Raw genomic sequence first — 21,676 nt, forward strand, 5'->3', positions numbered from 1 at the left:
ACAAGACTCTGAAATCGGCGTTCATTCGGCATGTTGCACGACGATCCATACGCGGCGTCCCCTTTACAAGGAGCGGGACGACGTAATCGATGTATTTTGCAGTCCGGCTTATCCAACATAGCTCACCATAAGATAGAACTGTGCATACACGTGCATGCGGTGAGCGTGTTATTCCTGATCGCAGTCGACGACTCCCTATAATTTTTGTCATAGTACACTAAAGCATAATTCGTACAACAACAAAACAAATTGAAAGGGGCATTACTCGAGATATACCTGCGCAAATTAACTGACGTGCGAAACGACAGAAAAAGGAACACAACCTGAGAAGGCGGCCCGCAGAGTGCATGCTTCTCTGCGATTTGTCTACTCATCCTCAGGATGAAGAACAACCACGCGCAAAGGCATCTGCGTCCCAAGGTGCATCTTATCGCGGACCATCGGCGCCATCAGCCCTGAGGGGATGCGTTGAATGTCTGGCTTGTAGGAGGGAATGGAGAACTTAAAGTTCTCGAGTAGCTCGACAAGTATGGTTTGCATCTCCAAAATCCTGCGAGCATCGAAAAGTCAGGGTTTTAGGACCAAAATGAAAGTGTGTTCAGAACGCACGAGAAACGCCACCTGAAGACGTACGAACACGAGATTAATTCGAGGGGATAGCTCACTCTGATAGAAGTGACGTACCCGATGCACCCTCGGACTCCGGCACCTGTGGAATTCAGTTACTTCCGCATCATGATTCAATGTACAAACTCCTCACTGAATGACATTCTGCAAGCAATAATTCAATTTGATACACGAACCAACTAATAGAATGGATGTGACGCACAAGTTCGACCACACGCCCACCGTAGTCTGTTTGGACTGGTCTATCTCCAAGAAGCGGTCGGGGTTCCACTTGTCTGCGTCCGCGCCCCACACTTCAGGCAACCTGGCGACATTGTCAACCTAATCGAATTGCCTTGCCGCATAAACGAGACCTACCGGTTGTACACCGCGATGGAGAACGCCACTTCCTGGCCCTTACTGACGGGAATGTGAGAAATTACCTCTCCATCCACTGACGTGATAGGCATCGAGAGTGGAATCACATCGTCGCGGGCTGCCTCGCGCACAAGTGAATAAACGATCGGGTGGTAACGGAGCGTCTCCTTGAGTGGAATATATAAGCACGAGGAAGAGTGATTGTGTTAAGTGGCGCACTAACCTTCATAGCCGCGAGCACGTATGTCATCGAGTCCAGGTCGACGATGGAGAAGTCGGAGTCTCCTCGGGCAGTCATTCGCGCGCGAACGGCAGTAATCTCATCTCGCATTTTCCGCTGGTAGTCCATGTTCTTGGCGAGTTCCCAGAGTAGCCAGGTGAGAGTGGACGATGTCGTTTCGTGCCCTACAACAATAACACCGAAAGGTAAGCTCGAGCAAGCACGAGGAATAAAGGAAAGACAAAGTGCGCACCAGCAAGGAGGAAAGTGGCCATCTGGGCGGGCATTTCAGATTCCTTCAGCCGAGTCCTCGAATCTTCCGACGCATTCGCTTTCACTGCATAGACATGCGTGAGTGAGAATCTGCCTCCTCAGCGCCCAACGCACCGAGAATGCTCATGATATCCTTCTTGTTCTCCGCCTTGCCCGCAAGGCACGCCTCTGTCTTCTCGTCAATGACCTGCTTTGCGAACCAATTGATAGTGGTAAGCGACCGACGGAACCGCGAGTACTCGCGCGTGGGGATATAGTTGATGAGGCGGAGGAGGTGCTCCGGGATGTACTTCCAGATGGAGCGGAACAGGATCGTTGGCTTGGTTGGATAGAGCAGCGAATCAGCACTGGTGATAGTGGTGAGCGTCAGATGCATTCAAGAGGCGTGCAGCAGACTTACAACATGTTCTTGTACGCATCCATCACCTCACTCTCCTCGTCGTCGAGTGCGCCGCATTGGTAGTCAAACGCCGCTGCGTAGGATTAGCAAGGCGCTCACTTCGGAAGTCGTCACATACCTTCCCCGATAATGTCCAGCGTCAATCTAGCCAGCCAGGCGTGAACGTTCAGGACCTGCTCCGTTTCGGTGGTAGCAGAGCGCAGAACATCCTTCCATTTCTGCGTAAACTGAAAGGTAAATCAGTAAAACGTTGCTTATCACTGGTGGGAGCATTTTACCTTAGTGGAGAGTCGACGGAATAAAGGCATAAATGTCCGCAGCTGACCAGCTGTGAAAGCCGGGTTCATGATCTTGCGGTGTCGCGGATGATCCTGACCTATTCAGTTATCACGATTCAGGTAGGGGTATTCGGGTAATGGCACAAACTATCTGCGATCAAGATACCGTCTCCGGCGACTTGCCTCGAGATGTATCGCGAGATCAGCGACTTCGGGTAGTTGTATCCCGCCTTATACGTGATGTGTTGGATCGCCTGTATCCTGTGTCGGGCAAGCGGTCTCACACGCTACACAAACACGTACTTTTGGATCTGCAACGACTAGGCTATCCCTCTACAAGGATGGTCAGTAATGCATCACAAGCCTGAAGCCGTTCAGCTGACCCCCCAGCAACCGGCCTGGCGCCAGACCGTTCCATACTCTTTCACATACTGGAACTCGAGGTCGCCCACTTCTTGCTGGTGACTAGAAATGACGCTATTTCCTAACGACAAAACCTTCAGTCAACATCGTACCCAGGGTAAGTACAGAAACTTCCGTACCAAAGATAAAGCTCGATGAAGGGGGACCTCTGATGTACTTCAGCGAACGGTGGGTCGTGAATCTGTAGACAGCAAAAGCAATCAGTGCAGCGCTTATGGCGCCGTAGAGTATAAGGGTGTTGGACATGTTCCGCGAGACACTGAGTGTCAGATATTTGAGGCATGAATTTGGGGTGCTTACCTTGCCGACTTAATACAGCAACGGCGATTACTGGGCTGTCTCAATGGAAGCGATACGTGTGAATTGGCTCGGCCAGCTGATGTCGAGTGGAAGTGAAGGCTTCTTTTGCGTGGCCCCCTTTAGCTGCGCACGTCACAAGCATAGATACTGGATCATGGCAGCGCTGGGAAACAGGTCTCCGCTCTCACGGCCCGTGACTAAGTATGAGACCAGTATAGGATCAGCAATCTTCCTGAGAATCAGGACAGCTGATTATTCTCGTATCTCGTTTTCGATTGTTAAGAAACCCTAGACAGGCTGACTCCAAGTTGGGCATTGGTCGGCCGACGCTTTCTCGCCTCGCACTTAAACCTGTTGTAAGCTGTTCAAAAGCCTTTCGTACATTGTAAATGTCTGGATCCACAGAAATCAGAGCGGTTTGAAATGACATACCAATTGCCATCCACTGAGTCAGAACGTTATGCGGTGTGCGCAGATACGCTTGGTACGAAGATCGTTATCTCGGTCATACCACCACTCTGTCACTATGTCCTCAAATCAACCTTTACAGAAAGGTTCCCAGCTCGAGGGACGTTACTTCGCACTAAGGAAAACGAGATGTCAACCGATGCCCTCGCGCGGCCCAGTCCAATATCCGGAACCAATTGCAGTGTCTATATTTACTTACCTTAGACTGCTTCCCGACCTCCAGATAGGCCGAATTGGGTTGCTTGGTTACCTCGAAGTGACCTTGCTCTCGAGGTACCTCACTACATGTAACTGCTATTCTGGATGCCACTCACCTCGAACCCGGCACAAATCGACGTCAAGATGGCAGAAAATAGATCACACCGCGACACGAGACCACACCAACTGCGGAGGTCGACATCGTGTGATTGCGCTGATTCTTTCCGTGACCCACTCACTCTTTCCTCGGATGGAGGACAGTCACACGCAGGGCCGCATCTGCATCCCGAGGGGCATGTTTCTGACCATAGGCGTCACGAGCCCCGCGCTGGATGTCAGGCTTCTCGAAAAAATCGTGAACTTGACGATCTCGAGAGCACCTCCAGTACCTTAAACGGCATAGAAACAGCAAAATTAAAACGCAGGAGGTACGCAGTCAGAGTTCGATACTCACGAGAAACGCCATCTTCGAACAACGTTGATGTGATAGTATTGACACTGGAACTCTAAATTGCCAATCCTGAGATGATTGAGCGCGAGCGTATTTCCTGATGAGAAATGATGCAAAGGATTTTCAGTGCCGCCTCTACACCGCAGAAGCTCTCATACAGGATAGGAAGACGGGTGAGGGCAGGCCTTGAGCGAGCGGCGGGCGAAGAGTCTGGCGGGCCTGTACAAAGTAATGACAGCGAGAGCCACACCAATAACATAGTCTGCGGAAAACTGAGTATCGGACGATATGGACGGGTTGGATTGCTCACCAATGCCGTGATGGCAATGAGGATCAATGATATGTCTAGATGGGACAACGATAGATGTGGATGTGTGAATGGAAGCTCGCAGCTCTTATAGTTCGTGCACCAGCTAGAGGAGGCTGCTTCTTACCCGCTTTTCACTGCACATGCTACGAACATAGATGAAAAAACATGGTGACCGCGGAATGACTCTCCGCTCTCACGGGGAGTGCTGCATGCAGGTTGTTGAGGAACTCGAAGCATGAATTACTTCGGCGGTGGAGGACAGAGTGACACAAGCGTAATTTTGGTGACTGTGATGATTGTTGGAGTGGTGAAGAACATGTGGAAGAATCCTTGGCTAGGACCAAGCTAGGATAGTACTAGCATTTTGCTGTTACGACGGTATCTCCAACGAGACATCATGGTAACAACGCTATATTGTGCGTAGGAGACTCGGGTTTGACCTCAGAAAATGGAGAAAAAGTGAGCCTTCACTATTGAAAGTTAACTTCATCTTCAAGAGACACTATGCATATGCACAACTTCGAGGGTAGTGGCTCATTGGAGGCTAAAAACGAATCGTATCTTGGAGACGGCCCGGGCACCCCGACCCAAATTCCCATGAGCCGTACTCCGAGTCAACTCGAACCTGCAAGTCGAACAGTGTAAAGTAATGGCATGTCTTCTTCGCCCTTTAATGTGTGTAATCTAATAGAACTATTTTTCAGGCCTTACCTTGGGAAGTCCGAGTCTCAACCTCGCGGGGAGTGCCGTATTTTTACAACTCTCAAACAAATCAGTCGACATGGGAGGCACCGCTCGAGCTAACACAGGAGGAGATCCATTCTCTACCTGGCGCAAAGGAGTACCGGCTTGGTGGCGGGGCGGGAGATAGGCCCGCACAAGTTCGCGCGAGCCACCTGCTTGTGAAACATCGCGGAAGCCGGAGGCCCAGCAGCTGGAAGGAGGTGCGTCGCGCTGATATGATCTGATTCGTATGGCTTATCTTGGTTCACGCGTGCGTTCCCTGCAGCAAAACATCACGCGTTCAAAGGAGGAGGCTATCGATATTTTGAAGCAGTATGCATCGGAGATCAACGGCTCACCGCAGAAGTTCGCGGAGCTTTCCCGAGAGCACTCTGACGATTCCTCGCATTCGAACGGCGGTGACCTCGGATTGTTTAAACCTGTAAGTCACCCGTACATGTCTACGTTTGAACACCGAGGCAGTCCTGATGCTCGGTGTTCGATACAGGGTCAGATGCAGAAACCGTTCGAGGATGCCACCTATTCCCTGAAAATTGGCGAGATCAGTGATGTCGTCAGTACCGATAGCGGGGTACACCTCATCCTGAGAACAGGGTAGGCTGTTACTTCCAGAAGAGTGTAGAAATGGTGTAAGGCTATTCAGATTGTTGTATTCGTATTTAACCGCTACAAAACCACCTGGAGAGTATGTGACCTGTCTCGCCTAGCCCGATAATTGGCCTGCAGTTCATTCTCGTATCTGCCGATTTCCCTTGTCTATGGCAGTGATACTTCGTATATTGGTCTACTCCTACCATCACGATCTTCCGTAAACATCGCACCAAAGTGTCGACAAACATCGGACTAGGTGACTCTTGCGTACGGTGCGCCCTCTATCCAAAAGCAACGCGGACAGCAGGGAGGTTCGTACTATTGACTGCCTTCTTTACGAGTAACATTTCTGCTTACAATGCAAAGAATCACCATCCGCCTCGGAATTGCATTGTGCGAGCCGTGCAATTATATGCTCTCTAACATTCGGTGCATTGAACCTGTCAACCCGTTTTCTGGAGTGGAGAATGTCCGGCCTGGCGAGAACGTTGGCAGTGCCATAATACCAAGTGTTGTCGAAATTTCAATAGTTTGGGGATGTCGCCCGAAGATCTCAACATTCTGCGACAACAAATCCAGTGGGCCAGTTAGATATTTGTCTTAACTGATAAACACTCATACCTTCTTTACTCCAAGCGGCAAGCGATACCCTCGGGCCATCCACGAGTCCACTGAAGACCGGAAACTGGGATTTGCCGATCGCCTCCAGAAACATTGCCGCTGAAGTGGAGCAAAATCTATGCTGGTGCGTTGCCATTACTCTGTCGGCGATCTCCTTCATGTATCCCATCATGAAGATAGGAAGTTCGAGGGCTACGAATAGGTTGTCTTCGTCCACAGTCTCTGAATGCCCTGCTGTGAGTAGATCATTAGCAGCCTTATTTTCTGAGCTATCCTTTGCAGTCGATGACCGAATGGAATTCTTTGGGAGGTGTCCCTGACTTGCGGAACTATGTGGCATAATCTGTTGCGGATTCACTCCCTGCGACGAGGAGTGTGAACGTTGAGCTCGCAAGTGGATGGATGCGCTTCTGTCGTGTCTGTGCATGCTTAATTTGCATGGGGCCTTGGGCGGCGCTGTAGCCACGAACTGCAGGACCTCCAGGGACTCGCGACTCACTGGAAGATCAATAGAGACCGTACCCAGAGCGTCACGACTGCCGCGAGAAGGCGCCTCTTTGAGATGCTTGGGTAAGAATCCTTCTCTCTTGCAATATTGCTGATACCAGTCCAACATCTCGAGACATACTCCATATTCGAGCTCTTTGCCATCGATAAGCTGCTCTTCATCGTGTCCGATACGCTGCCTCAATCTATCTTTGTAAGATTCAGGAGGCTCAGGTATATTGCGACGGCGGTCGAACCGGAGTTTTTCCACCGCACTCATTCGGTCCATATGAATCGCCTTAAGAAATTGTAACATGCGCTCCACGCTATGAACGTGGTTAGACAAGGCATAGGTGGTCGACGGCATAGGACGTACGAGGGATCACTCTGTGATTGCCTCGGAGTTGAAGAACATTGGTTACGTACGAAACGTTTGCGAAATGCAGGTCGGTCTCACAATTTGACGCATTGGTCAAAAAAATCAAACAAGAGAACCTCAAATTCATGACGCCAAATCAAATCAGGTAACGGAATTCCCGCGCGTGCTTTTCTTTTTAAGAATGGAGGACAAGTTGATCGCCTGAACCGATATGATATTATGGTACCTCGTGTTCGACAGGTGCAACATATCCATGTCGCATTATTAGGTCAAATCGGACTTCGTCAAACAATTCTTTCTTGAGAGGTAAAAATTCCCACGTAACTAAGCGAAATACCGAATTACGATGCCGGTAGGCTTCAACACTATCAGTACTATGTGTCACCGGTTCACCACTCACTCGGCGGATCCTGTAAGTCGGCAGCCCCCATCAAGAGGGCCCAGCCGGAGAATTCCGAGACCGGAGGTTAGGGAGGGAGGGGGTCCAGTGGTCCTTAAATGAGTTTGTGTATCCACCATAAATTGACCTTTCTGAGAGCTTTTCTCATTTCAGAAACATTTTTTCTGGTCAGGAATAGACCTAGGACATGTGCAATGTTATTTTCTGACACTGGAATCTAGCAGACCTTGATAAACTGTCTGATACAGGCAAGTCATGCATTAATTACTGGTGTTATAGTCCTTCCCAAGAGGTTCTGTGGTCAGTCAAAAGACATGCAACTACTCTGTGATCTTTCAGATGCATCCCCTTCCTCTCTGGCAGGATTTGAGAAACATCTCCGTAAGCCGCTTCGATCTTGCACGTGCGCTCATCTGATCGTATCTTGGAGACGGCCCGGCCCCGACTCAAAGATGTATCCTCCCATGAGCCGTACTCAACTCGAACCTGCAAGTCGAACAGTGTAAAGCAAATGGCATGTCTTCTTCGCCCTTTAATTTGTGTACTCTAATAGAACTATTTTTCAGGCCTTACCTTGGGAAGTCCGAGTCTCAACCTCGCGGGGAGTGCCGTATTTTTACAACTCTCAAACCAATCAGTCGACATGGGAGGCACCGCTCGAGCTAACACAGGAGGAGATCCATTCTCTACCTGGCGCAAAGGAGTATCTGCTTGGTGGCGGGGCGGGAGATAGGCCCGCACAAGTTCGCGCGAGCCACCTGCTTGTGAAACATCGCGGAAGCCGGAGGCCCAGCAGCTGGAAGGAGGTGCGTCGCGCTGATATGATCTGATTCGTATGGCTTATCTTGGTTCACGCGTGCGTTCCCTGCAGCAAAACATCACGCGTTCAAAGGAGGAGGCTATCGATATTTTGAAGCAGTATGCATCGGAGATCAACGGCTCACCGCAGAAGTTCGCGGAGCTTGCCCGAGAGCACTCTGACTGTTCCTCGCATTCGAACGGCGGTGACCTCGGATTATTTAAACCTGTAAGTTACCCGTACATGTCTACGTTTGAATACCGAGGCAGTCCTGATGCTCGGTGTTCGATGCAGGGTCAGATGCAGAAACCGTTCGAGGATGCCACCTATTCCCTGAAAATTGGCGAGATCAGTGATGTCGTCAGTACCGATAGCGGGGTACACCTCATCCTGAGAACAGGGTAGGCTGTTACTTCCAGAAGAGTGTAGAAATGGTGTAAGGCTATTCAGATTGTTGTATTCGTATTTAACCGCTACAAAACCACCTGGAGAGTATGTGACCTGTCTCGCCTAGCCCGATAATTGACCTGCAGGGAGTGACCTTTTTCATTCTCGTATCTGCCGATTTCCCTTGTCTATGGCAGTGAGACTTCGTATATTGGTCTACTCCTACCATCACGATCTTCCGTAAACATCGCACCAAAGTGTCGACAAACATCGGACTAGGTGACTCTTGCGTACGGTGCGCCCTCTATCCAAAAGCAACGCGGACAGTAGGGAGGTTAGTATTATTGACTGCCTTCTTTCCGAGTAAAATTCCTGCTTACAATGCAAAGTCTCACTATCCGCGTCGGAATTGCGTTGAACGAGGCGTGCAATTATATGCTCTCTGACATTCGGTGCATTGAACCTGTCAACCAGTTTTCTGGAGTGGAGAATGGCCGGCCTGGCGAGACCGCTGGCATAGTGCCATATACCAACTTCCAAGCGTTGTCGATATTTCAATAGTTTGGGGATGTCGCTCGAAGATCTTAACATTCTGCGACAACAAAATTCCAGTGTGATCTCCTTCATATATCACATCATGAAGATAGGAAGTTCGAGGGCTGCGAATGGGCTATCTTCGTCCGCAGTCTCCGGATGCCCTGCTGTGAGTAGATCATTAGCAGCCTTGTTTTCTGAGCTATCCTTTGCAGTCGATGACCGAACGGAATTCTTTGGGAGATGTCCCTGACTTGCGGGACTATGTGGCATAATCTGTCGCGGATTCACTCCCTGTGACGAGGAATGTGAACGTTGAACGTTGAGCCCGCAAGTGGGTGGATGCGCTTGTGTCGTATTTGTGCATGCTTACTTTGTATGGGGCCTTGTGGCGCTGTAGCCACGAACTGCAGGGCCTCCAGGGACTCGCGACTCACTGGAAGATCAATAGAGACCGTACCCAGAGCGTCGCAACTGCCGCGAGAAGGCGATGCTCGAGTGAGAATCCTTCTCTCTTGCGATGCTGATACCAGTCCAACCCACACTTGTCCATCTCGAGACTCTTTGCCATCAATAAGCTGCTCTTCATCGTGTCCGATACGCTGCCTCAATCTATCTTTGTAAGATTCAGGAGGCTCAGGTATATTGCGATGGCGGTTGAACCGGAGTTTTTCCATCGCACTCATTCGGTCGATTTTTTTAACCAATGCGTCAAATTGTGAGACCGACCTGCATTTCGCAAACGTTTCGTAGGTAACGAACGTTCTTCAACTCCGAGGCAATCACAGAGTGATCCCTCGTACGTCCTATGTCGTCGACAACTTATGCCTTGACCACGTTCATAGCGCGGAGCGCATGTTACGCTAAATCAAATCAGGTAACGGAACTCCCGCGCATGCTCCTCTTTGAGACCTTTGCATTGCCTCAAGAATGGAGGACAAGTTGATCGCCAGAACCGATATGATATTATGGTACATCGTGTTCGACAGGTGTAACATATCCATATCGCATTAGGTCGAATCAATCACAAAATTAAGCGCCGCCAGATTTTATCCATTTTGTGTGACCCAATAATTATATCTATTGTAACCGGATTGTAACCGGAGCGCAAGAAGATTCTGATCGTGTTACAACATAACAAATAATGTCACACCTTCCAATGGATGCCCAGATTTTAGCCTTCCAAGGGCCTCGCACTCTCATTACATTCACCTTCGGATCTCCTTGAGATTGCTATACAACTCTCCAAAACCTTCTCGTCCTTCCTGCATCTGAGCGTCGTGCCTTGGGTTGAACACCCGGCCACTTCCGAAAACTGTACAGTTGCAAATCCACAACATATCTTGCCGTCGTCCATATGCATGCTCCCCGCCTTGAACTCAATTCCCGCCATCATCGTCCATTTGTCCTCTCCATTCGGACTTTTTCATTCCGAGAGAGTTTACATGTCAATCTTCAAAAAATTATCCATCAAGTTTGCTATGTTTTGTGCTCTGCCTCTCGCGCGATGGCCCCGCAACTTCATCCGAGTCCTCTGCACGCTCATGGCCTGGGCTGCTGTCCTGCCTTGTTTCTCTGGTTGCTCGACGACTGTAACACGGGCTCTGCCTTCTATGCTGGCTGGCATGAATTGGGCTTCTGCAAATGTCTTGCGTTCTTGCGTGGCGGCGGCTCAGTGCTGAAAGCCCTATTGGAACGTCGCAATGTCAGAAGCAAGAACACTTCCTCATTGAACATTAGGATCACACTCACAGGCAGCGCGTTCTGTGTAAAGCTCATCATCAACTTCCCGCGCACTGGCCATGGTTCTGCGGTGCTCCCCTCTGGTGGATCCCAATCGAAGACTTACATACTCTCCTGGCGACGCTCGCTACCGTAGCCAGTGAGATTGTGCCCCCAACAGGCATTGCGACAACTCACCACTTATTGCGCCTCCTCGGACCTGAGACCACGACAGTCAGTCACATGGTACCTAGACACCAACTCGAAGAAGCCACTCGTCTGGTGTTCCATGCGAAGTTCATCCTCAATGTTCCATACACTGGCTGCTAGATTCGCGGTGCTACCACTCGCTGCTCACATGCAGCACTCGCCGATGTACCCAGCACAGTCATTGTCTCCGCCATCACTTCCCTCGTACGCACACCATCAGTGGGAGGGACGTTGACATGTACAGGTCCTTGCATCTCCCGCCGCAGAGTTCGAACCACCGCAGGACCTAGTCCGCCGCGAAGAACACCCGCCTTTCCACGCGATGCTCGCCGGCGCCGGCGGCGATCCTGTGCCGCCTACAGGTTCTCTCCCACCGACGGTGTTCCGTCACTCGCCGACGCACTCCGAAGTATCACCAACTATATGTAGTGCACCTCCGGTGCTTGAGACCACGATGGTCAGGCAGTACCTAGATCTGGCCCCGAAGAGGCTATCGTCTGGCTTGGCATCCCCGACACGCGCACCCTAGCAACTTCAGACTCGCAGCAATCACGCATTACTTGCCACCACCATCAGTTCCCATACGGATTTTTGACTTGTTGCGTGTATGACCACAGCGCGAAGACCCACACCCTTGTACTTTATACCCATGCAATATATATGTTTTGTCCCCATTATCTTATGCTGTATCCTCTGAGCATGTGAGGCATGGAGAAAATTGCAGCAAGCAGCCACAAGCCTTCTGGACATTTTAAGCAGCAATATACTTCCGCCCGTTGCAACCAATACACTAGCTGATTTTATTGGCATTCTATTCAACTTCTGACATTTCATTGTTAAGACAGATTGTTATTTTATCCATTTCGGTCATTCTGATGATTTTATCCATTCTAATGGCATTCTATTGCAATATAACGGCATTACAAGTTCCGCGCCTTTTTTGTGATAGGCTCTAGCTTTCCAAAACGAGCTGCTGAGTACTACGCGTGTCACATGATCGGACGCGTCTAACAAGCGCCCATTTTTGACGCGTTACACTCACAAGGCGCATTCCACCTTTTTTCCTGGGGAAAAACCTGGGGAAAACGACAAAGTAAGTCTCCGGGAAATATCCAGGAAAAACTGTGAGAAAACAATAGTGTAAATCCTGGGGAAAAACCGTGACCCAGAAAAAGCAACAGATTTCTCGGAGACAAAACCTTTGTTTCCAAATCGGGATTTCTGCGTATCTCTTCATCAGCAAAAGTCAACCCTTGCTTACCCAGATTATTCCCTTGATTAAGGAAATTTTAAGGAGATCCTCATTATTATTATTCCTTATTCACCTTAATTGGCCAAATAGGGAAGCAGACCTCCTTAATCAAGGCAATAAGGGAGCCAAGAGTTGACTTTTCCTGATGTTGCAGAAATCCCGATTTGGAAACAAAGGTTTTTTCTCCGAGAAATCTGTTGCTTTTTCTGGGTCACGGTTTTTCCCCAGGATTTACACTATTGTTTTCTCACAGTTTTTCCCAGATATTTCCCGGAGACTTACTTTGTCGTTTTCCCCAGATTTTTTCCCAGGAAAAAAGGTGGAATGCGCCTTGTGACTGTGGCGTGAAGTCCGAAATCAATTTTATACACTATATTTTTGCTTTTTCTCTTAGTGATTTTTTGTGCACTCGATCTATTCAAAAACATTTACAACACTTATGAGAATGCCATAAACACCCGCAACTAGAGTCCCTCACTCGCTTTCCACGCATTGTAGTAGATATCAAGGTGGTCAATTAAACCAGCCTTGCAAGGTTGCCACCCCAGTAAAGACCGAGCTAGATAAGGACGCAGAGACGAGGAAGTACCGAGAGCAACTTGGAATACTGCAGAGACAACGTGACAGGTCAATCCAAAGCACGAGTTGATGGCAACTTGCGAAATCACACTCACGGTTGGTGGGCTGTAGGTACTCATATCCACTCGCTCCTGATATCTGCACGAGCTTCTGCAGAATCTCATCCACGCTCTCCGAAAAGTCGTTGGCAGCATCGAAGATCGTGCCACCCAGGATGGACGACTTCTCGGCGGCAAGCACGAACATCGTAGCTAGATCATCCTGGTGGATCAACGAGAACCTCCCGCCAGGTGTGCCGAACCACTTCGCCTTGCCCTCGTATGCGCTCTTGAACATAAGCGCGAGGAGCGATCCGGAGCGTCCGTAGAGGAGAGACGGGCGGATGACGAGGCCGTTTACGGCGGAGCTAGTTGCAATCACCTGCTCTACTGCCGGGCGCCAACTCGTCAGCTCGATGGACGATGCGATCGGGGTTGTGTCGGTGATGATATCCGTGCGGTTGTCGCCATGCACCCAGGCGCCAGACGTATAGATGTACCCCAGCTTCGGGGCATGGGCAGGGCGGAGCTCCCGCGCGGCAGCCACCGTCTCGTTGAAGTTATCCGAGCAGATTTTCTGGAGGTCAGAGCCACCGAGGGCATCGACAATCGCGTCAAGTGTCGCGACGAGGGGGAGCCATTTGGTACGGTCGGCCACCTCGGCAACGATTGGGATGACTGGATGGTGAAGTGAGCAGTTAAATCGAAATCGGAGTAGGTGATGATACGTACTCTCCTCTCCAGCAAGTTGTTTCGCCTTCTCCTGAGAACGAGTTACACCGTACACTATGTGCCCTGCACGGACGAAGGCCTGCGCAGCTGGAAAGCCAATGAAACCTGAGGCACTGCAATTGAACGTCAACGGTTAGCAGCGGGAATGGACAATTCATGACCTACCCGAGGATGAGTACGCGCATTTTATGTTCGCTCCCTCAACCGGAGACTCAGCTCGTTCGTTGAATATAGATAAGCTAGGAGGCCACCAGGACGTAGTCCGCCTTACTTATATACAGAGAAATCGATGCATGAGTAAGCTCACGTCTGACTGAGTTCTGCCGAGGTATACGTGGACTGTCATTTTGGCGGGCGGCCGTTTCAACTTCGAGCGCTGACTGATTCGATGCCTTTGATCATCTCCTTCCAAAATCACTGTTACGCTCATGAATCAGCCTCTAGTCACGACAAAGAAGACAGACGTTCCTAGATAACTGTGACTAAGTCGTCTTTCCTCCTGGCCCACAAGATGTACCGAATTGATTAGAACACGGTACGTCTGAGTCGTCACTCGTCGTTGTCTAGTTGACTTACACCGCATCCTTCAAGCTTGCAGGTCTCAGCTGGCTACGGCAGACTGCCAGTGGATTCCCTTCTTGATTTTTGTCGTCGCTCAGTTTCTAATTGCAGTTTACAGTTGTTCTTTCTTAGGTTGTACAGATTTATCCAACGAAGCCAATCAAACGTTCACCTTTTCACTCGTCATACGTGCTGATGCGACTCGAAACACCTCGGTGAGAGGCTGACCGGTCCCATTGACTCGCTCCGGTCCCTATGCAGTTTCCAGTCCGAACCGGCACAGAATACGTCGTGCTACGGATTCGCCACCTTTTCGAGAATCACTAAGCGCATGACCTCTGCGTTCACGCTCAAGCTCCAAGTTTTCTGCTATGTCCATTGCACTCCGACATGCACATGGCAGTCTCAGCCAACAGTCTCCGTGCCTTCAATTCCCTTGTTCATACAAGTCTCCAAGGCTGTTCAGACTGGTGTCTCCCCTCGTCCTCGAGAGACCGGAAAGAAGCTGTTGATCTGCAGCCATATGCATTACTTGAGTACATATTATGCAGTCTCACTCACCGCAGTATTCAGATGCTAGTAAATGTGACACGATGCGCGATACAATGTACACTCCGTCGACCTGGTACAAATACAGGAGACTGACCCGACTTCTCACGGCCATTGACATTCGTCGGAATTTGACGCTACACGTTATGTTTGAGGTCGCGGCGTAACAGAGCTGCCCACGTTGTCGGCTCATGGCCCAACAGCCAGTGCAATACATTGTTGTTCCCCGGAATGCCCCTGGAAATACTCATCAGTGAGTTACCACGTCCGAGTGAGGCGTTCCCACCGACCTCGTGTCGTAATAATACAACATCCTGTCGAGCGCCTCCTGCGCATACTGGCCGTACTTCACTGTGCTCACAATCGCTTCCCGAGCGATGGGCGTGCAGATGATCTTTTTGCCCGTGTGTTTGGATATTTCCTTCGCGACATCCTCGAACGTGCAGTTCTGGCCGACTAGCTCGTAACGCGCGCGGTTGTGTGGTGCTGGGTCGAGGAGGATCGTTCGTGCGACGGCGGCAAGATCGGGCAGGTCGAGGTAACCCTGCAGAACATCCGGAGAGTACTCCGCCGGCAGTAACCCGGTCTCTTGGACGTGTTTGAGATCGACATTCTGCATAAAGTGAGTCGGCTACAGATATTAAGTCAAATTTTGTGAGTGAGTGTACTGAAGGATGAATGAAGACAGTTGACCTCAAGGATGGTGTAGTTCAGACGAGACTCGATCAGGTATTCCTCGACGCTGCATACGTAAGTTCTAACATCCCTGATGCACGGAAACACGAAGGTCAGGAACATACCGGCACTTGACCTTGTGGTTCAGGAGCTTAGTGAGGATAGGGAAGAGCACGCTGCAATAAACGAAGTGCTTCACGCCCGCGGCCTTGGCTGCGTCGATGACTGCTATGCCCATCGCGGTCTCTTGGGGGTGGAACGCGGGCGCGTTGTAGAAAACGACGTCCACGCCCTCGAAGACGGGCGGGAGCGTGCTTGCTTCAAGGTAGTCTCCGGTGACGATCGCAGATGGTGGTAGCTGGGGGTAGTGTGCGCGAAGCTGCTGGATGGTGTCCTGCGAGTGCACGAGAAGGCGGATGTGCGACTCGCTGAAGGAAGTGACCTGGAGGATCGCACGGATCACATAGCCTGACGTTCTGCCCGCTGCGCCGGTGATAAGGATGGTCATCCTGTTTGCTAATTTGTGGTAGGCTGTAATGTGCAAGGACGGTTATTTCGATGGGGAGTTCGTTGAACGCTGCAAGCTGACATGGTTGGTTTATAAGAGGCTTGGAAGGTGGGCGTAATTGAATTATGATATTCTCATCGACCTCCTAGACCTCTCCTAGACTTGGAAGTGAATGGACTCAGGTCTTGCGACGCGTCCCGGCCGACGCGTCAATAGCACGTGCAATCCCCCTATTCCGAGTCGCGCTCAGTCACGGTGGCAGTGGCACTTCGGCAGTCCGCCGACGAGGTAACTCTTACGTACCTGAGCTGTATTATCATCTACTCGTTTTCTCGTATAGTGGTAGCGGTCTGCATCGGGTTCCCTTATGTGATCTTTTCGGAGGGTCGCCTTGCTTGCAGCTGTCTCGGCCACCTTCAGGTTATTTGGGAGTATACCGATAGTGTTGAAGCCTACCGGCATATTAACCCGGGATTTTGCTTAGTTAAGTGGGAATTTGCCTCTCAAGAAAGAATTATTTGACGAAGTCCGATGCCAATCTGGAAGGTGTATTGGAGAGCAAGCAACTGTTAAAGCTACCATGCTGCAAGGACTCGCGCTCGATCGGCCTTTTTTCTGGTCTTCGACAGCCTTATTGTTGCTGGTCTCCGTGATATACATCTCTGGAGGGTTTCCATGGAGGAAGCACTATAAGCTTGAACCTTCTGGCTCAGCGAAAGACGTGACAACCTCTGTCGATGAGTCTCTTGATAAAAGAACTCGAGCGCAAGATGAGCACGAGCTCGAGATGGCAGTACCTTTCCCCTTGGGCGACATCCATGTTTCAAAGATTTTGGTGCATCCCATAAAAGTGGGTCTATGTCGAGATTCCACCCATCGGTGCTTATGCATTTATACAAGAGTTGTCGCGGCACGTCTCTCCAAGAGGCGCGGTATACTCCTCAGGGCATTGAAGTAACGTGTATTTGTAGTGCGGCGTGAAGGTCCTTCGTGATGAAGAACCATCTCTCGGGCAAACTCCGTCGTCGCATGCGGTCTGCCCGGTCAATATTCTTCATCTTGCATGATCTCTTCGCCTATATCGCTTGACCGAGCTGATGGAATCGCGGCTGTGCACATAGAACGACAGGAAATGGTGTATCGTTGATGCAGGCAGCAATGCTGTAATCACAGCGAGGGAGTTTGGGAAGGTGGGGTGCTTACTATTATCACGGCTCCTCGTGCCGCCTTGCTACGATTCACGCATCTGGTGTTAGATGGTCCTCATTATTCCGCGTGTTGTCCCTGACTTTTCATCGCCGCTTGGCGGAGAGCTTGTCATTTCCTTTCCTGATGGATATGGATGCGAAACCTTCTCTGTACCGCTCAACCCAACATCTGATGTTCTGAAGAACTGGAAAATGTGTGTACCATTCCGTTATATCAGATATCTTATGTGCATCCTCCTTGGAGGATGCTATCGACGAATTTGATGCACCGTGAAGTGACCATAACTTTATGTGTTGATCTGCAGTATCGAAAACTCGCTCTGGGGAACCATCATTGACGGATACATCTGCCAATCTCTCCCTCCTTCCACACTATCGCCGTCTACCATCTTGTCAACATATTTCGGGCGCCCAGTGCACCTGGTCATGAAAGGTCCTCAGCCCCGCGAATGCGCACCAACACTTGGGGTTCCCGGTTTACAAGCGACGACGCTGTTCCAGGTGCCCACCCTTCCTCACCACCTCCCCGTAGTATCGCGTTTACCTCCACCGACAGGACGGTTTCCCGCTCCTCATCGCGAGCGAGGAAAGCCTGCAGCGATTGCAGGAGCGCATTCACACCGCGGCTGTCAAGAGTCCAGAGGAGGTGCACATCGGTGGACTCGATCATGCGCGCTGGCGCGATGGCGAGCTGCCTATGGAGCGGTACGCATTCGGCCCTGCCAGAGCCCCTGCGACTCAATCTCCTCCAGATTCCGCCCGAATATCGTGCTCAAGGGTGCTGGTGTCCCCTTCGCAGAGGACATGTGGCGGGAAATCGTCGTGAGCCCGGACCGCGCACTTGACCCGGCGTCCGCTCCTCCTCAACAAACAATCACCCTCGTGTCGAAGTGTACGCGCTGTCTGGTACGCAGATCTGCCTCCACCAGTTCTTTCCAGCATTGCCGATTCTGCATCGGATCTAGCTACCGAATGTGGACATCGCAACAGGCGTGCGCGACGCCGCAGTGCCGTTCAAGGTGCTGATGAAGTTCCGGACTGGGAAGGACCCGGCGCGCATGAACCAGAGTTGCTTCGGTTGCAACGCTGTGTATGGCGGGGAGGGCGTGTTGCACGTAGGTGACTGGGTGCGTGTAAAGACGTGGGCTGGCGGGGGAGGTGTGTAGATGGATTGATGTGGATGGCGGCGCCGCGCCAATATTCCCAGAATCTATAGATTGCTCGAACGAGCACATACATGCCTACCTAACATCCCAATGATTCGTATTTTACCAGACTTGGGCCCAAATAGGAGTGGTGGAGCTTCCCAGACAAACATCCATCGACCCGTTCTCCGAATGCAACAAATCTTCCATAATGTGACGGTAGGCAACAGTGACATACACTTCAAACAAAAAGTTACAACGCTCAGCTACAGAACGTGGCCGTCCCGCAGAAACACGGCAGCGCAACGGCCTAGATCATCCCTTCCCTCCTGGGGATAGCGACAGGCGGCGGACGATGTCCGGTCGCGCTGCCCGGGCGGTCCCGCGATCGCGGTGGGGGTGCCGCACTGCCTCTCGTGCGCGGCGTAGGCGTTGCCGAGCGGGTAGAAACAGCAGACGCGGCACGGGGCGTAGGGGAGACAATGCGGGGCGTGTGTGAGAGCGGTGCGATCTCCGGAAGCGGGGGAACAGGGGGAACGGGCGAGCGTAGCGGTGGGACGGATGGGTAAGCAGGGGAGCGGGCACGCAGGGGCGTCGAGGCGCGCACGCGCGTGCGCTCGGGTTCCTTCTCTGGATGCGAACGGAAAGTTGGCGGTGGTAAGGTATCTTTGGGCTTCTCGATCAGGATTCGGTCGAGGAGGAACCGGAAGTCTATGCCGTATTCTTCGAGGAGCTGCATAGCTGGGTGAGATGTTGCATATGAGATACAAAACGTGCCCTTGCCTTCCTGCTCTGGATGTGCGTGATTTTTATCGCTTCCTCGATCGTCTCCTGGTCTACATCGGTACTGTAGACTTGTTTCCGGAACATCTCTGCGTACACCTCCATCTGCTTCCGTGCCCATTCCACGAAGCCTACGAGAGAGAATTACAAAAAAGCTGTGTTAAATCAACAAAACCTGCAAATCTCATCATGTACTCACAACTCGCCACTTCATTCTCCCGGAAACTCGCCAGGAACCAATCTGCCGTGTGCTTAATCCCGGTGAACACGACGATGGCCAAGTCACTGATATACAACGGGATGTGCCCCTCGAATCGTATCATTCGTACCCGCTTGCGAAGCAAGTCTGCTCGCACTGCGAGGAAGGTATTTCGCGCGGCTGCGCCTGCTTTGAGTCGAACTAGAAGAGAGATGATGCTCACGACCATCGTTTTGCGGTTGGTAGGCATCGATAGCGACTGCAGAAGTGCAGCCGTGAGCGACGCTTTAAGCGGGTTAAGTTTGACTGCAAGTGAGGGCATGGTAGGAAGATTTGCTTCGCCTGTTAACGACCTGTCAGGTCTCCCAATCCTTGAGTAGGGTGCAATCAACAGACCTTGCTCAACCAGTGATACTGCCTGATCCCACTCTCGCAACGAAATGGCTACAGTGAGATCATCCGAGAAGTCGGAGATCCAACGTGCATCACGCTCGGCCTTTTCCTTTGCAGTTGAGCCCATTTCTTGGGCCATCATTTCCGCCATCCATGGCGGAGGCGACGGTGCTGCATCGAATGCGACTGAATTTCGCTACATTTAATGGTCAGGGGCGACATAGAGATGCGTATACACGAAGGCTTACGTCACCCCCCCATAAGCTCTTCCGCCGTAAATGTTCGCCCTCACGTTCCTTCCGTCTCTTCGCGGAGAGCTCTTCTGCAACTTGACGGAACTGTTGCAAGAGATGTCGCTTATCACCTGGTGCCTCAGTGCGGTAGACATGGGTCTCCTTCCCGTGGCGAATCTTGAACACGTTCGACATAGCTGCTTTCATCAGGCTATTGCAAGAAATGAAAAGCAGAGTACCTACTGGCAGTGTCCTTCGTATCCAACACGAGCATCTCATTCAACGGCCAGCACCTCTCCGCAACCAGCTTATCGCTCTCGGCGTTGTTCCGCCTCCTCCGTCTTCGTGCCACAAGGACAGCATCGTCGAGTACGACGAAGCGGGTAGTATGGTCGACCTTATACGTCGCAGGATTGAGCGACAGAACGTTGTCCAACTCTGTGATAACGTGACGCCCGGCAGTGGTGGGCACGAACTTGTTCGATCCCTCAATCTGCGTATGAAGCGTCTGCATTTGATTCGCGTATAGTACACGCAGATCCGCAACAGAGGATCGGACGTTGCGGCGGCGATCTACTAGACTCAGTACCAGGCTACAAGCAGGAGCTTTACCGGCGTACCTGCGACTGAGGCGGATTCCTCGATGTGCAGAAGAGAAGGCATACTCTTCCAGTCCGCCAAGCACTCCTTGAATTCGAGCATCTCGTTCTCTAATACGCTGACTTCCTTGGAAACCTGCACAAACTCCTCATAGCTGCACAGCGTCAGCTTCGACTCGCACTCGCACAGGTCAAGGACTCACTTCTTGAACACGTCATGCTGCAGGTCCACCGCGACAGCTTGCTTCTGCGACTGCAAAGACGACTGCAGCGTCTTCAGTTCCGCTTCCGTTGAGTTCGCCAACTTCAGCTTGAGAACTGCAACAGCGAGTCACTCCACTGGCATGTTCACATCAAAACTCTACGCACAAGCATCGGCATCAAACTCGTCATTGTCCAACAACCTCAGCTCCACCACGCGCGAATCCTCTGCAGGAGTGGTCGCACTGACGATTACGCCATCCTCCTCGCCATGCCCGGGCATCGGCAGGGATGTCCCAATAGGCAGACTCGGCACTGGAGGGACACCATCCACACTCGTCGGAGAGGAAATATCGGCATAGCGCATGGACATGCGCTTCCTGATTTTGTCATCGACGCGGGTCGTCTTGCGCGCGAGGTCGCGCTGCGATGGTCGAATGAGCTTGTTCCCGCGTTGCTGTGACTTCGGAGATGACTCGGAAGGTCTTCTGGAGCGAAGTGACTGCATAATAGACTATACAGCTCTGGAGAGTGTTTCGGGCGATGGACAGAATCGTCGTGCAAGGCTCAAGCTGGAAGATGGACAGGCGACGAGCGATTTAATTAGCTGCCACAATATCGCCGAACAGATTTCTGAGTACAGCACCACGAAATTCAAGCTAGTATATCCTTCTGGACAACGCCATGATTGAAGATGCGACGACGAGCTCAAATTTAGCGCCGACCGCGCGATCACATTGATCTGAGATCTTCAGCAGCCAGCTCCTACAAATCGAATCAATAGACGTTATATAGTATTTACCAAGTCTAACCGACGCTATGCCCCAAGTTCGCCGGCTCGCG

The 21,676-nt window shown here is 51.2% G+C and overlaps 9 protein-coding genes across 9 annotated transcripts; 4 read left to right on the forward strand and 5 right to left on the reverse strand.

The window, feature by feature from the left end:
- Positions 1 to 366: 366 nt before the first annotated feature.
- SCP_0100660 (PAH-inducible cytochrome P450 monooxygenase PC-PAH 1) lies at positions 367 to 2,824 on the reverse strand (the record flags this gene model as incomplete). The annotated part of the gene is made up of 16 exons (XM_027752306.1): positions 367 to 550; positions 610 to 621; positions 685 to 709; positions 761 to 771; positions 830 to 931; positions 985 to 1,151; positions 1,208 to 1,389; positions 1,458 to 1,541; positions 1,592 to 1,824; positions 1,878 to 1,950; positions 1,996 to 2,104; positions 2,156 to 2,253; positions 2,304 to 2,409; positions 2,459 to 2,488; positions 2,539 to 2,639; positions 2,698 to 2,824. 16 exons carry the CDS (start codon positions 2,822 to 2,824, stop codon positions 367 to 369), a joined length of 1,644 nt encoding a protein of 547 aa, XP_027608107.1.
- A 1,226-nt stretch (positions 2,825 to 4,050) lies between these two features.
- Positions 4,051 to 4,458, reverse strand: SCP_0100670 (hypothetical protein; the record flags this gene model as incomplete). The annotated part of the gene is made up of 4 exons (XM_027752307.1): positions 4,051 to 4,092; positions 4,154 to 4,257; positions 4,306 to 4,340; positions 4,430 to 4,458. 4 exons carry the CDS (start codon positions 4,456 to 4,458, stop codon positions 4,051 to 4,053), a joined length of 210 nt encoding a protein of 69 aa, XP_027608108.1.
- Positions 4,459 to 4,954: 496 nt separating this feature from the next.
- On the forward strand, positions 4,955 to 5,647 carry SCP_0100680 (Peptidyl-prolyl cis-trans isomerase pin1; the record flags this gene model as incomplete). Its single annotated transcript, XM_027752308.1, has 4 exons — positions 4,955 to 4,957; positions 5,010 to 5,249; positions 5,315 to 5,470; positions 5,537 to 5,647. The coding sequence occupies 4 exons, from the start codon at positions 4,955 to 4,957 to the stop codon at positions 5,645 to 5,647; spliced, it is 510 nt and encodes a 169-aa protein (XP_027608109.1).
- Positions 5,648 to 7,865: 2,218 nt separating this feature from the next.
- SCP_0100690 (Peptidyl-prolyl cis-trans isomerase pin1) lies at positions 7,866 to 8,730 on the forward strand (the record flags this gene model as incomplete). Its single annotated transcript, XM_027752309.1, has 5 exons — positions 7,866 to 7,907; positions 7,957 to 8,028; positions 8,093 to 8,332; positions 8,398 to 8,553; positions 8,620 to 8,730. 5 exons carry the CDS (start codon positions 7,866 to 7,868, stop codon positions 8,728 to 8,730), a joined length of 621 nt encoding a protein of 206 aa, XP_027608110.1.
- Positions 8,731 to 11,500: 2,770 nt separating this feature from the next.
- On the forward strand, positions 11,501 to 11,707 carry SCP_0100700 (hypothetical protein; the record flags this gene model as incomplete). The annotated part of the gene is made up of 1 exon (XM_027752310.1): positions 11,501 to 11,707. One exon carries the CDS (start codon positions 11,501 to 11,503, stop codon positions 11,705 to 11,707), a length of 207 nt encoding a protein of 68 aa, XP_027608111.1.
- Positions 11,708 to 12,800: 1,093 nt separating this feature from the next.
- SCP_0100710 (predicted protein) lies at positions 12,801 to 13,964 on the reverse strand (the record flags this gene model as incomplete). The annotated part of the gene is made up of 5 exons (XM_027752311.1): positions 12,801 to 12,844; positions 12,909 to 13,037; positions 13,105 to 13,725; positions 13,780 to 13,892; positions 13,945 to 13,964. The coding sequence occupies 5 exons, from the start codon at positions 13,962 to 13,964 to the stop codon at positions 12,801 to 12,803; spliced, it is 927 nt and encodes a 308-aa protein (XP_027608112.1).
- Positions 13,965 to 15,026: 1,062 nt separating this feature from the next.
- SCP_0100720 (NAD-P-binding protein) lies at positions 15,027 to 16,072 on the reverse strand (the record flags this gene model as incomplete). Its single annotated transcript, XM_027752312.1, has 4 exons — positions 15,027 to 15,126; positions 15,180 to 15,520; positions 15,583 to 15,631; positions 15,690 to 16,072. The coding sequence occupies 4 exons, from the start codon at positions 16,070 to 16,072 to the stop codon at positions 15,027 to 15,029; spliced, it is 873 nt and encodes a 290-aa protein (XP_027608113.1).
- A 1,029-nt stretch (positions 16,073 to 17,101) lies between these two features.
- On the forward strand, positions 17,102 to 18,446 carry SCP_0100730 (hypothetical protein; the record flags this gene model as incomplete). The annotated part of the gene is made up of 7 exons (XM_027752313.1): positions 17,102 to 17,115; positions 17,202 to 17,262; positions 17,329 to 17,474; positions 17,586 to 17,781; positions 17,837 to 17,985; positions 18,033 to 18,186; positions 18,246 to 18,446. 7 exons carry the CDS (start codon positions 17,102 to 17,104, stop codon positions 18,444 to 18,446), a joined length of 921 nt encoding a protein of 306 aa, XP_027608114.1.
- Positions 18,447 to 18,735: 289 nt separating this feature from the next.
- On the reverse strand, positions 18,736 to 21,341 carry SCP_0100740 (Exocyst complex component EXO84; the record flags this gene model as incomplete). The annotated part of the gene is made up of 9 exons (XM_027752314.1): positions 18,736 to 19,158; positions 19,209 to 19,339; positions 19,408 to 19,749; positions 19,804 to 19,996; positions 20,049 to 20,230; positions 20,277 to 20,606; positions 20,654 to 20,787; positions 20,836 to 20,950; positions 21,002 to 21,341. 9 exons carry the CDS (start codon positions 21,339 to 21,341, stop codon positions 18,736 to 18,738), a joined length of 2,190 nt encoding a protein of 729 aa, XP_027608115.1.
- Positions 21,342 to 21,676: the final 335 nt, after the last annotated feature.

This window comes from Sparassis crispa (assembly GCF_003851025.1).
Source record: "Sparassis crispa DNA, contig_000000F, whole genome shotgun sequence".
Lineage (NCBI taxonomy): Eukaryota > Fungi > Basidiomycota > Agaricomycetes > Polyporales > Sparassidaceae > Sparassis > Sparassis crispa.